Genomic DNA, 14597 nt, shown 5'->3' on the forward strand with positions numbered 1-14597 from the left:
AGTTCACCCAGGAATTGGATTAATTGAAAGGTAACTCTGTGATTGAGATTTGTTAGAGTCATCTAATATACCTAGTATATAGTACCTATATACATGGAGGCGTCGACGGATCTCCCCCTAAATCTAATTATTCTTTATTTCGTGTGGATACTATGAAGAACAGGAAGTCAAGTAGCGGTCAGATGTGACATGTCAACAAATTGGGCGAGAAGGCGGCGTGCGGCGGCAGAAGCGAGGTCCTGCCGAGCTCCAGGTACTGGTTCGTACAAGGCGTATAGATCCCATAACAACAGCAAGCTTTCGGATCTAGTTAGTAGATATAGGCGTTTAGTAAGGGCTAGAAAGATAAGTAGGAAGCAACCTTACCTTGCCTAGCGTGTAAATGATCTCATAATTCTCTCGGCGAGAGGATACCGTTCCCCTAGTAAATACCATCTATAAAAGAAAATAAAGTCTCTACGGATCCTGACGTTCTCGTTAAGGTTTCTCGAAGTCATTCAACGAGAAGGGCGTCCCAGATAACTCCCAGCCTGCGCAGTGGGGATATACAAGACAACTTGAGTAAGTACCGATGGTCTATTCTCGTATCCATAAATTAATCACCTTGCCGCCCAGCGTCGTGCAGATGGCGACCGGATCGTGCTGGGCAGAGATGAGCCAGTTTATCAAATTCGATCAGCTCGCGGATGGCTCTCACCCCATAGACCATGGATACAAAGAGATGGCATTCAGGCGTGTGGCTAAAGTACGGCTGAGCGGACGGCAAGCCCTATTTCGCACACTCTATGGTATATTTTATATCGTAGCTAATACCAGTTTCTATTCGTGTAACCCGGGTAAAGTCCAATGCGACTGATCGAAGATATATAATCCTATTATGGCCCGTTCTCGGCAAGCGACGACGGCTTCGAGCAGACGAATCGAACGGGAGATTACATTATTGTTCTAAAAAAAGCCAGACTCCATACTACAAATTATATGCAGAGAAGCTCCAGGAAGCGAGGCGCTGAGTCAAATCGGCGATTCCTTGTGTCGACAGATATAACGCCTGACCGCTTCACCTGGAGGACGTTATTGACTGAGCAGCGTGACCGACCCTGTCTCAGCTGCAACATGACTGGCCGAGCCATTGCATTCATCCGTAAGCTGGATTGCCTTCATCTCAAGTGGTTCGATTTTGTCATCTCCGTGGAGAGCCATCCGAGTCGCATAGCTAGACAGCAGTGTCAGAATTTCTGTTGCTCGCTCACCACTGCAGAATGAAGTCCAATAACGGAAATCGATCTCGATATGCGATGGTGACACCATCACTGCAACGCAGATATCATACTGACAAGGCATTAGCGTGGAAGGGAGCGGCAAGAGGGAACGCTTACCTCTGTCGGGTCATGAACCTCCAGCACCTTTACCTTGATCCCGTCTTGGCTTTGCTGGTCAGCATTGCCGGCTTGAGGGGCAGATTGGACCGTCAAGCAGGTGTTAAAGAACCCCTTTGGATCGTGTCCTGCCCGGGAAAGAACTTCTGGCAAAGAACAGTGCTGATTTGCCATGCGTCGATTCATCTCCGTTTGGTTTTCTCGTAGAACATCTAGCAGTGTGCGGGACTGGCTTAAACGCAGAGAGCACGGCAAGACATTGAAACAGGAGCCCACCAGTTGCTGGATGTCTGGCAGTGGAAGGTCACGGCCGGAAAGGAGTGTAGCAAAACAGACCTCGTTTCTGTCGGTATAGTGCCGCAAGACCAAGGCCCAGGCGACTTGGAAGACGTTGGTCAGAGTGAGGTGATGCGATTTCAGAAATCGATCTAGCCCGCTACGGTTGGGAACCATGAGTTTCTTTGAGCGCAACTGACCGTGACTACGGTTATGCTCCCGGTCCCCGGGAAGCACACATGGCTGACAAGCAGCCAGGAGGTCGATCCAATGCTGCATCTGATTTGCACGGTCTTGGGCTTGCAAGTGCGATATGTATGCGCCGTAAGAGGGAGCGATCTTCGGAGATAGACCTTCTTCTCTCAATATGGAAGCCAGCTCGCTCAACAAAACGTCCATGGAAGTAGCATCAATGAAGCCTTTTCCGAACGAGAGCTTACAGAGCGTCCGGTTGTCCGAGGTTTTGCCCACAGCCATCTGCTGGGAAGGAGAGATGTCCCACGAATACCGGGGCGGCAGCTCTCTTAATTGCTGTAGAGTATCTGAAAAGGAATAACAAGAGGGCAGGACAGTCACATCTAGGGATGGTAGCTTCAGTACAACACTGAGAAACTTTCCTTGCCTGCCAGGATATTCAATAAGGACGGTTCGCAAAGTAGCATGACGTCGGCTGAGCTCCTGCCAGGCCTTCGCAACCAGGGCAGGCTCAACCACCCCTTGATCTGATACAGTGATCTCAAGTATACTCTGCACGCGATGGCGAGATGCGGTACCTGTAATGCCAGTGACGAGCCCACAGTGGGCATCAGAGCACGGGTAGATACTCTCAATCGAGGAGACGGAGGAGATGCGTAGCGCCGTTTTAATTTTCTCTTGCAACAGATCGAGTTCGCTGTAGCGAAGCGGTGCCAGCGGAATGTCACTCAGCGTCAGCTGGCTGTCCTTATCTATCAATTCCACTGCCGCCTCATGCAGAGATTGCTGGTATGCGCTGATCCAGCGGCCAATCTCGGGCTTACGGTGCGTGTGCCCGCTGTACCAGACCTGGACACGAAGGCAGCCGTTGCGGACGTCTACAGCTACGTCGAACAGAGCCTGGCGTGGCATATCGGCTCCGACGTCCAATCGCTCGTCCAGATGCAAGGGGGTGTGCGAAAAGAGTGCGCCCGGTCGTTCCAGCTGTTGGTACCGCCCACTGTAGTTGAACAGGATCTCCATGCGATCATGGCCAGCGAATGCTGAGCGAAACTCCGGTTTGAGGTGCCGTGAGCTGAAATAAGCTAGCCCATTGTTCGGCAGACTCCGAGAGACATCCTTGACACGACGGACCAGCTCACGAAGATCGAGTGAGGCTGTGCTGTCCTCCACCGTGCAAGGCCGGAGGATCGTAAACCAGCCCACAGTCCGGGAGAGGTCGATCCCATGACGACCAGCCTCTCTGCCATGTCCCTCACTAAAGATTGTTGGCGTCTGTCGGTCCTTGAAGGTGTGAGCCCAGGAGTGCAGCAGAGCTGCTTGGAAGATCTCTTGTGGCTGGGAATTCCATGTCACGTTCGCCGGACCCAGTAACTTCTGGGTGGTGGCTTCATCGACAGTGAATTCATGACATTCAGCATCCCCGTATGTGTTGTGTTTCGGAGACAGTCCCCAGTAATCATAGTTGGCCGGACGCACTTCGAAGGGAAGGACCTCCTGTTGCGTTGAGTAGACCCGACATTCAGTCTCCAGAAATTGTACCCATTTCGCGAAAGAGACTGGTTCCTTCATGGAAGGGTCATGACCTTCCAAGAACTCCTCTATGTCGTCTAGGATAATGCGCCAGGACACCAGATCCACGACCATATGGTGACCGATGAAGAGTGCGTAGTCACCATCTTTCGGAGTATGGATGAGGTCTAAGGACAATACTGGGCCCGTCCGCAAGTCCAAGCAGTTATGGGACTCCTCTGCAAGTACACGAACCTGTTCAATCCGTGCTACGTGGTGTTCTCGTATCCGTAGCGAATGATGTGTCGCCGACTGATACTTTAACCGCAGGTCACCCGATTCCCCGACGACGAGCCGGGCCCGAAGCATTGCATGATGATGGACGATCTGGTGCAGCACTCGGTTCCAGTCATCTAGGTTGACTTCCCGGTTGATCTTAACCAAGAAGGTCTGGTTGAATCGGTTTTCTGCCAGGCTCGCCGATGGAAAAATTAGTGACTGGATTGGACTCAACTTGAACGGAATCTCCTCATCGACGGCATCCAGATTGTTAAGAAGTGTATCCTCTCGAGGCAATTGAGCGTTCTCACAACATTGAGCAATCGTGTTGTGGGTCAGAAACTTCTGCATAGACAGTGGAATACCCGCCTTCCTCGCAAGTGAGAGCAGCTGCATGGCGGAGATCGAGTCACCACCCAGCGTGAAGAAGCTATCATCAACCCCAATAGCGGTCTCTGACAGCGAAAGCACCCGGGCATAGATCTTCTGCAGGCGGGCTTCGAGCTCAGTCGAGGGTGCACGCTTCGAATGATTTACTCCGAGATAGATTTCGAGGTCCTTACGCTCCAATTCGCAGATTTGCTTCTTGAGGGGCCTTCGATCCGTCTTGCCAGAAGGACTGAGTGGAATGTAGCGAGTAGGAATCAAGATCCAGGGCACCATGTAGGGTGGCAAGGAATGATGCAGATGCTCGCGCAAACGCGCCATTTCCGCCTTGTTGGAGTCAGAGGGTTCAAACAAGAGACTGGCCTCGCTATCACCAAGGGAGAGTTTGGCGTCACTCTGTCTGAAGCAGACGTACAGCACGACCTTAGACCCTAAGTTGTGCTGAAATGACACAAGGTCCGCGGCAACCTCGATGTTGGGCATGAATTGCTGCGCGCAATGCTCAATCTCTCCCAGCTCGAGGCGTTGCCCGCGGACCTTCACTTGGTTGTCCTTTCGACCGACGAACGAAAGCGAGCCATCGGGATTGAAGCGCGCCAGATCGCCTGTCTTGTATAGCGTGCCCTCGCCTAGGCAGAACTCCGAGGCCCACGATACATTACGAACAAAGGCCAATGCCGTCTCCTTGGGTCGGTGCAGATAGCCTCTCGCCACGGTGGGACCTCCAATCACAAGTTCCCCAACTGCTCCCACAGGCTGCAGCTGATTGTGATTGTCGGGACGGACAATCCAGCACGTTGCAGCAGGAGGACGACCGATAATCGTCGAATCGGTGGCCAGCTGAGTCACTCGATGGAGAGTTGTGACTACCGTGCATTCCGTCGGGCCATATACAAAGAGGAGTTCAACTCGTGGAAACCATTTTTGCACATCGGATGGAGACGTTGCCTCCCCTGCGAGAATGAGAGTGCGAAGAGTTGGAATTGCCGGCGGTGACAGTGTTCGTGCCACCGATGGAGTCAAGACCGCCCAATTCACTTCCATGCCTGCAATGGCTCCTTCCAGATCATTCAAGCGCTGCTCATCCGAGGGAATACATATACAACCTCCTGTGGCCAAAATGAAAGGCACTTCCCAAATAGTGGCATCCCAGGCAGGAGATGAAAACCACAAGCTCCGGATGGCGGGCCCCATTGACGAGAGCTCCTTGTGAGTGCTGAGCATCGAGTGGGCCATGCCATGTTCAATAGCCACGCCCTTCGGCGTACCAGTCGATCCCGATGTGAATTGCATATACATAGCGTCGTGGCCTGAAACCAGAGGTTGATTGTAGTTATTGTATTTATCTCCTGCCGTACAGCCTCCCTCCTCGAGCACCACATACTGGCCGGTGATTTTGGAGCATCTGGCCTGCGTGGAAGGGGAACATATCACGAGTTTTGCGTCGCTGACTTGCATCATATACTGCAGTCGCTGGGATGGAAATGGGATGTCCAAAAGGACGAATGCGGCGCCCGACATCATAATTCCCAATACGGCAACAGGGAACCATTTGGATTTCTCCATGAAGACACCAACCACCATGCCCGGGCCCGTTCCATGTATGGTCTGCAGGCAGCCTGCCAGGGACCGCGAGCGCTCATACAGCTCGTGGTACATAAATGAGCCGTCCCAGGCACAGATAGCGTTTGCGTACGGATGTTTGCGGGCGAATATGGCGATACGCTCATGGATCGGGAGAAGAGCATCGATGTCGACCGGCGTTCTGCGGTTCCATATCTGCAACTGTTGACGGTCCGACTGGCTGTGGGTTTGCAGGGCATCTAGTCGGGTGGTTTGATTGGATATAACTTGGCGAAGCACGGTCTCAAGCTGTTCCAGTAAGCTCTCGACCTCACGGGAGGGAAGTACGGCTTCATCGTAGACAGCCATAATGTCGACCACCCCCGGCCCCAGCTGGGGAATGACAGTGAGTACGTGCGAATTGAACTTTAGTTGCTCCTCCTGGTTTCTCGGGGTGTCATGGAGGAGTGTCCCTTCGACTTGTAAGGATTTGGGTTGAATAACGAGCATGCTTTGGAAAGTACAGGCCAAATTTGCCTCCGAACTCGCGCGGCGGATATGCTGTAAACCGGTCTGCTCAAACAAAACAATCCGAGAGTCGAGCGCCTGGATGTCATCCAACGTCTCTTGAACGGATGCACTCGGCTGCAGACGGACGCGCAGAGGGTAAGACGCAATGGCCGGGCCGGCCATTCTCTCGACTCCGTCGACGGGGGCGGTACGCCCGGAAACAGTTGTGCCAAAGACCACATCGTTGGAGTTGGTCCGTGATGACATGACAATTGCCCAGGAGAGCTTGATCTTGTTGGCTAATGTACTTCCAGGTGCATCCGGGTGCCCATGAAGGCGGACCTGGCGGGTTATGGAGGCGTTCACGCCCGGCCTCACCCATCCGGGCGGGCAAGCCGGAAATACTGGCGCTTCCAGATCTCGAAACTCGTTCGACCAGAATTCCATGGATGATGACTTGTCTATTTGCGAAATATATTTGACAAAGCGACTCAATGATGCCCGTGGGGGAACAGAAACGGATTTGTACCCGTCGTCGATATCGCCGAGCAGCTGCAAATATGACCAGCCATCGAACACTGCGTGATGAAGGGTGAGGATGAAGAGTGGCACCCTGCTCTGGTCATCGTCCGCTACCTGAAAAGAACAGAGAGGAGCACCCAGAACGTTTGTAGACATAGATCGACAATCGGCTGTCCACCCAGCCGGATCTTTGACGACCACCTGAAGAAGACGGCCGTCTTCGAGCTGGACGATGCGAGTCCGATAAATAGGATTAACCGCTACAATAGCTTCACAGACGGATTTGAACCGCTCCAGGTCCACGGACTTCGACAGACGGAACACAAACCTTCCCACGAAGGAGTCAGGGTTTTTGCTCGATAGTGAAACGAGGCCCTCCTGCAGGGGCGTACAAGGGTAGATGTCTTCAATATGCTCCCTGGGCACCTGGCATTGACCTGATGCTGCCTCTACCGTGCTATCCACGTCGCTGATTAGCGCGAATGGGGTGGGATCCACCATAACTTCATACTTGCGAACAATCGATGCCAGCTGTATGGGAGTCTGATGGAGCAGGACCTCAGCCGCTGAAAGAGACAGGCCTCGTTCTCGAGCCTTGGCTGCCAACGCAATGGCCAGAATGGAGGTGCCCCCAAGGGCAAAAAAGGGGCTGTGGCTGACAGGTCTTTCCTGGCGTAGTCCCAGGACTTCCTTGAAGAGGCTGCATATTGTCGCCAATGGCTCAGTGTCTTCTTGGTCGGCTAGTTCCTCTCCGTAAGGCCTGGAGGGAGCTTCGGCCATTTCTTGCAACGCCTGACTTAACAACAGTCGGCGGTCGACCTTCCCTGTGGCCCCGAGTGGAAATCGCTTCCTGGGGAGATACAAGGTGGGAACCATGAATGGGGGCAACCGCTCGGACAACCAGGCTTGGAAATCGGACATGGAAGGATAAGAGCTTGTATCCTCTCCCACCTGCACGAACAGTGTGAGAATTTTGGCATTCTTTGTCGGAAGAACATCAGCTATGGCAGTGGTATCCGCACGCAGCTCTCGGGCGCAGTGCTCTATCTCCTGTAATTCGATACGCTGCCCATTCACCTTCACTTGCAGATCCTTGCGGCCGACAAAGCGTAGTGTGCCATCCTCCACGTTGTATTTGACCAGGTCTCCGGTTTTGTAAAACCGTTCGTCGGAGGACAGCCCAAACAGCGAGGCCCACGGGGGACGCTCAATGAACGCCTGCTCTTCCGGTCGATTCCTATACCCTCGCGCGACGATAGGGCCGCTGACTACAAGCTCCCCTGTTTCACCGAGAGGCTGCAGCCGGTCGTGATTTTCCGGATTGACGACCCAGCATTGGCCGCCGTATGATCGACCGATATTGTATGGATCCGATCCTTCCACAGGAGACTGCACCGTACTCACGATACTGCATTCGGCTGGTCCATATGCGACGAGCAGCTGAACATGCTGGGCCCACGTGGACACATCATCCAGATGCAGGGATTCTCCACCAAGAACGAGAGTCTTCACATTCGGGACGGCTTCTGGCGTGAGCGATTTAGCCACTGAAGGGGTCAACTCCAGCCAATTCGCCCTCAGCTGTCGGATGGCGGGGGCAAGATGATCGAGGCGCTGTGATTCCGATGGCACGCACACACAGCCGCCCACAATCAGGGGAGCCAGCATCTCTTGGATACTGATGTCAAATCCGTACGAGGCGAATTGCATCACGCGACTATCGGCGTTGATTTTCTGGGCCTCGCTGTGCGCCAGGACGCTTGCTAAGAAGGATCGGTGCTCTACCACGATTCCCTTGGGTTTGCCTGTAGACCCAGAAGTGTATGCGATGTATGCTGCGTTCTCCGGGACGGATGGACCGGCGACAATGAAGTCCGTCGAACAAAGGGAAGAGATATTGCTGTCTGTAACGACCAAGGTATGTGCGTTCTGGCCCAGTCGTTTGCTGAGGTTCTGGTTTGAAGGCGAGGAGATGATGATTTGGGCGTCGACGTCAGCATAGATCTCGGCCAGACGCGCTTCAGGATAGGATGGATCCAAAAGCACAAACGCTCCGCCGGCTTTCAGTACTGCTATAATAGCGACGATCGTCCATCGGGATTTCTCGTAACAGACCGGCACCACCATCTCTGGCTGGATTCCCGCGGTCTGGAGTTCTTTCGCCAACCTATTGGATAGTTGGTTCAGCTCGGAGTAAGACAAAGTACCGTCCCACGCACAGACTGCTTCGGATGCGGGCCGTTTAGCGCATTGTTGCTCAATGAGAGTATGAATACATGTATGGACTCCGGGTAGCTTGATCCGACTGTTCCATTCGTACAGAAGTCGGATATCCTCATCGCTAATATCTCCTCTTGCCATTGACCTCCCAGGGCAATGCCTCGACTGCCAATCCGAATCTGAGGAGGGTTTTGCCTGTTGGTGAGAATCTTCATATTCGCCATTCTGAGATGTAGTATCCGGGGTTGCGGTATCTGATGGCTGGTCCGTCTCCCTTTGATGGGATATTTTGTTGGACTTAGCCCCGTGACCCGGCCTTGACTTGGTAATATACATTTTCTCAGTAGCCGTAAGTTCAGGATTCATCGGGCGATGGTGTGACAGGGCTTTTTAAGCTTAAACTCAGAGTATTAAACAGGTATATGTACCCGGTACAAGACTTCTTTTAATGTTGCCGGTTGTAGGCGCCTCACTGTGGAAACCAAAGAATCCCTCCACGCGCATAACTTACATGAAATCGATTATGTCCCTACGTGGCTAGCTCATGCGGCGTCCGTACTTGGAAATGATATGAGTTCAGCTTGCCTAGTCCTTGCTTGTTGGTCATTTTCACAACTCTGGATTCAGCTCTCCGTTACAGAATTGTGACTATTTAAAATTGCGATCATCACTAATGATGCGATATACATGTTGCCCAAGCGTGATCATTCCTAGTTTGGATAGTGCAGCTTGTAGGGGCACTTTCCCCAATATCTTAGTACATGTTGTCCATTCGGATACTCTTGTTTCTGCAATAAAATCCTTTGCGTACTGCATGGCTCCCTGCTTGAAGAAACTCCGCGGCACTCCCCGCTGATGGTTCCTTCCCACATTCCTGGAGTCAACCATGCGTAGGCATCTTCTACGCCCACTCGACAAAGGTTAACAGGCTGGGCGCGGTGTTTTTTTTAACCCCTCTGCTATGGGGATGTTGAGTGTGCGTGTGTAACCCACATTTTGACGTTCTCACATTCGGGAAGGGGACCGCTTGGCCTGCCGGTGGATACAAGCTCACATGACCTCGACCGCATGGAATGTGGACGCTTTTCGGCGGAATAAAATCTCTCGTGTATGGTGAGATGTTCCAAACACGATGCAGGGCAAGTCTCGTTTACATTCATTGCATGTGGTTCAGCTCCCTCGTAGCGACATAACGACATGTACGGCGAGCTTGTGTGAGCACGATGCAAGGTAGGGTACTAGACTAGCCCCCTTGCGGTGAGATGCATCATATATGGTGAGGCTGCCTGAGCATGATTCATGGTAAGTCTCAGTTGTAGCCATGTCATACGGTTCAATGCGGACTGGTAGATGAGCGTAAGGGACCTAATGGTATCCCACTGTATAGAGTGACAACCTTGGGGTCTTACGATCCCCATACTTTGTATCAAGTACTAATAGACAAACAGATCGCAGAAAGAAAGATAAGCTATACGTGTCATTGGATTGTAGGCTGCTTTTTTACCTATCTTCACGGTTTCCTATTCGCAAAGAATAGACTTCATGGCTCGCGAAGGCCACTTTTCAGATCTTCATCAAGACGGAATATAATTTTCGCAAACTAAGCTACGGAAGATTTTCGTCCTCCTTGCAGGAAAGTTTATCGACCTTGCAGGAGTCCCCGGATCCTGCAAACCATACTTCCACCATCCTCGATAGTGCCTACGGAACAGCCGTTCTACCGGACCTGAGTCACAATGTTCTGCAGTCCCAGCGAACATCGAATGGAAACCCAAATTGCAGTGATATATTTGCTCCTTTGCTCACTTGCGCGAAGGAAGAGGTCCGGGGGAGGGGTGGCAGGATACAAAGGAAACTGTTGGATTCACAAGACACTGTGCTTCCGACCGAGTCCCTTACGTCCCCCGGGGATTCTGTAAGCACATGCGGGCACCGACAACAACGTACACGGCCAATCCTTTCAACAAGCTCCTCAGACACACAGCCTCGAGGATTACGAGTCCTCCGCCTCCTCTGGCAAGTCCTAATGGTAATACGTGGTGAGATACGGTCCCTTTTTCTTTCGTATAAGAAAATGAAAGCCAGGCCTGATGGTCCGTCGCAACGTCCAAATCCTTGCCAGGACTGGGCTATAGGTCAGCCGAAGGGTACCGAAGAACGAGAAACGGGGGAAAGAAGAAATGGAGCAAGCCGCAACATGTCTTACTAGTAAAACTTGAGATTATTGGTGTAGGCAGCAGACTGATTGTGCATACTATGACGCTGAAAGAAGGCAGTCAACGCGTTGGCGATTCTCATTTCCGGATCCCCGTGAGAGGGTAGTATAACTTCGGCTTGGGGTGAGGTTTCCCCGGACTCATCTCATAGTTTAGCAGACATGGCATACGTGTTTCTGGATCTCCAGGCTGAGTCGGTCTGTCGGGGAGAGACCGCTTGCCTTCAACGATGCATAAGTCCTTCCACAGCTCGCGAAGCAGCTGCAACCCCTCCAGGGTCTCTTGGTCGGTAACCTTACCACTCAGAATCCAGTGTTCGGTTATCTTTGTAAGAGTGACTTCTACCTCAGCAAAGTACACCTTGACCCGGGTCTGGAGAGGATTGACTAGGTTGCAGGAAGCAAAATAAAGACCTGCTATGCTCTGACGCTGCATGTGGGTTCGGAGAAGCTGGCATGCAGCTTCAAGTTGACATTTGAAGTAAGGCGTAGGATTGTGTGATGAATGGAAAGAATGTTGCTACCTTGATTAATAATACTAGAGGTTCCTGGTATATCCTGCATAGGCTTCCGCAAAACCCAAATCGTGTCCTAGACCATTTAGACTCCGTTTGAACACAGTTTTGCATGAGACCGTGCTCTTGACATTCATGATTCCAAAATTCAATACTGTTCTCTACTCTTGTTCTTGTTCCCCATCTGAATATTGCTTGTTATCGAAAGGCTCAAGTGGCCGACAGGAGATTTGGTGACCAATATCGCTGCACAATGCAAGTCCCTACAGTCTTAGTCTGATATCACAGAGAGCAAAACTGCGTTCAAAGTCATCAGGACAGAAAACATAGATTTTTATTGGGCCCTTCAGACATACTATAAGCAATTTCGTTGCCTTTTGGGTGTGAACTTTTCAATAACTAATGAGATAGTCGGTCAAAAAGAACTAGTATACTGCTCCTGAACGGTTATAGATCTTATCGAATATACGAATACTTATAGTTATAGTTAGAACTAGAATAATCTACACTATTTTTACCACATACTACGTATCTTAGTCAACCCCTCAACAGCCAAGTAAACTTTTTCCGGGTCATCCAGGTGTACAAACACTACTATCGAAAGCGGAAAAACTACTTCCTGGTAATTCGCATAATACGTAAAAATGTGTTTGAAGTACGTATGATTAGCCAAAATCAAGATAGGGCTGAGGCCAACCCCGCGCGAGTCATCTCATCTTCTAACAAACAGAGAAAAGGTGGCCGATCCTGCCTGTCTGCACTCGTTCATGGGTAGGCAATCTTCGAGTTGTATGAGTCGTTCTGGTAGGGCTGATCGGCCTCGTATTCCCATTGCCACGTTGCTACACGTGACAACCTCCTTCTTCACCTCTTTCCTGTAGCTGCAGATAGGAGAATCAAGCATCGTCTCACTCCTTCTTTTCATCACGTTGCAGTACGCGACATCCATGCACCTTGAATATCTAAGTATAGGGGAAGTATGTAATTTCGAATATATGTAGCTGGGCTCCAGCCGTGTGATTTGTGTCTTCCACCCCTGTCCAAGCATCACACTGATTCGTAGGCAAACTCCGGACGGCGAAGTGTGCCCTTGCTGATAGATTGTAGTCAAAACAAGCATGTGGATGTGGTTGTAGACGGAACTTGGTATAAGCCTCAGGTGGAGATACGAGCTAGGGCGGCCACAATTCATCCCATCCTTAAGTATCATGCTTCCGCTTGCATATTGCTACCAGTGTATCGCCGCCGGTGCATATCCGTCAGGGCCGAACATACAATTCCCCAAGGACAAGGACAAGATGTGAGACATATCTCAGCTTCAGCATGATTGCATCTGGCACGTGTCGGACTCACCCCATGGGGTACCGAGGACCCTAGCCCTACCCCAGATACCAGGCTAGCAACAAACTATACCGAATAAAAGGGCCTCTACCTGACGTCTTTCAGCCTTCATTACCAGATCGTTCTTCACAAGGAAGAGATGGAGCATAATTCGCGATACAGTTGACCGAACAGAGTCGCCCCGAGCAAATGCCACAACAGAGGGCTGAAGATGTGAAAGATGCTCTCCAGAGCAAACATCTTGAATGGTGACAAAAATTCCACACACTTCAACTCTTTGCGCCTTTGTTGGGGTCAACTTTTACTGCAATTCCTTCGCGCGGATCGCAGTGGCGACTAGTCAGGGGTGCTAGAGTTATATCAGAAAAAGACATATCTCTAAAGCGTGGATAAACTGCTGGTCAGATGCGGAACTCGTCATTGCCTTATACTTCTACGCTGGAGGAGTGACAATTACACCTATTGCCCCTCTCCTTAGTCGTCGAGGCTTCTCTCGCACGAGACATGCGATTGCATCAAAGTTGAAGGTAGTTGGTGTCAGAAATCCTCTGCTGAGGCTGACTCCTAGGAACTGGAACCTCAGCGAGGTACACAAATGGATTGATAATCTTTCTTTGACGCACGACCAAGTTAACTCATTGATTCAAATTGACCACGAGGACATCGATATCGTTGATGAGGTATGTGGTAACTGTCCTTTCATCCCAGTCTTTTACATTGGAAACTGAGTAGTATGCATTTAACAGTCGCAATCTGTCACGGCTTTGCTGAATAAACAGTCCAGCATGGAGCGCTTCTCTACTTTCAGGGACATATGTGACTAGTTTCACTACTTTGTTCAAGCTTGAGGATCAGAAAGACGTCCCATAAACCGATGAACCCAAGTAACGCATTACAAAGTCTCAACTAGACAGATATCTAGGACTAATGAATCAAGTATGTAACATATAGAGGGTGCTCCTATTTAGCAAGAACTTCCTTATACTTTGGCTGGCAATCTATTAGAGAACAGACTGGCATTTGATGTGCGGTCAAGCTTGTTCTATAGGCGCAATAGCCCATTTCGATCCACGCAAATTCCTTCAAACCCTGAGGCCCCAAATTGCTGGGTGCAGTCACCTTTCCCAATACAACTTCATTTATTAGAGAGATAAACGGGGAAATGACTTGGTGAGTAGCCAGTTAATCTGAATGTTTTCAACTATCCTGAATGTGCTGATGCCAACTGCAATTTATAGGTCGAGCACGTATGACCGGGGTGAAATTACCGGGGTTTGCATGTTAGAATCTTGTTCGATGTTGACAGTCGCCCGATACTGTATAACCACACTCCGTTGTCCTCGGACGCTAAAAAAACACATACAGAGTAGTATTTTTATTGAATGCCTCTCCAATACCCGCGCACGAAAATCCCACCCCTAAACCTAAATGTGAGCCTATCTATCTCTTGGAAGGGTTTTGGGTCAAGTCATCGGCAAAGTCATAGGAAATATAATAGACTGAGCAACATCTACAGTATTTGATTGTTTTGGATTCATCTTGTATTGAACCAAAACTACTGAGGTGTATCATATTTGCAGTGTAAGAGAGACGACACGGTCAATAGGTGAATGTGTATCACCCCTGTGCGTCGCCTGTCGGCCCACCGGTAAACGAAACGGTGCAACATAAATGTCAGAATGAAAA

At 50.7% G+C, this 14597-nt stretch overlaps 2 protein-coding genes across 2 annotated transcripts; both read right to left on the reverse strand.

The window, feature by feature from the left end:
- Positions 1–927: 927 nt before the first annotated feature.
- BO83DRAFT_358441 (nonribosomal peptide synthase) lies at positions 928–8981 on the reverse strand (the record flags this gene model as incomplete). Its single annotated transcript, XM_025529303.1, has 2 exons — positions 928–1329; positions 1377–8981. The coding sequence occupies 2 exons, from the start codon at positions 8979–8981 to the stop codon at positions 1072–1074; spliced, it is 7863 nt and encodes a 2620-aa protein (XP_025389092.1). The 3' UTR covers positions 928–1071.
- Positions 8982–10678: 1697 nt separating this feature from the next.
- On the reverse strand, positions 10679–11493 carry BO83DRAFT_416228 (uncharacterized protein; the record flags this gene model as incomplete). The annotated part of the gene is made up of 2 exons (XM_025534686.1): positions 10679–10964; positions 11047–11493. A coding segment is annotated over one exon (359 nt), but the record flags the coding sequence as incomplete, so codon positions are not given.
- Positions 11494–14597: the final 3104 nt, after the last annotated feature.

This window comes from Aspergillus eucalypticola (genome assembly GCF_003184535.1).
Source record: "Aspergillus eucalypticola CBS 122712 chromosome Unknown BO83scaffold_9, whole genome shotgun sequence".
Lineage (NCBI taxonomy): Eukaryota > Fungi > Ascomycota > Eurotiomycetes > Eurotiales > Aspergillaceae > Aspergillus > Aspergillus eucalypticola.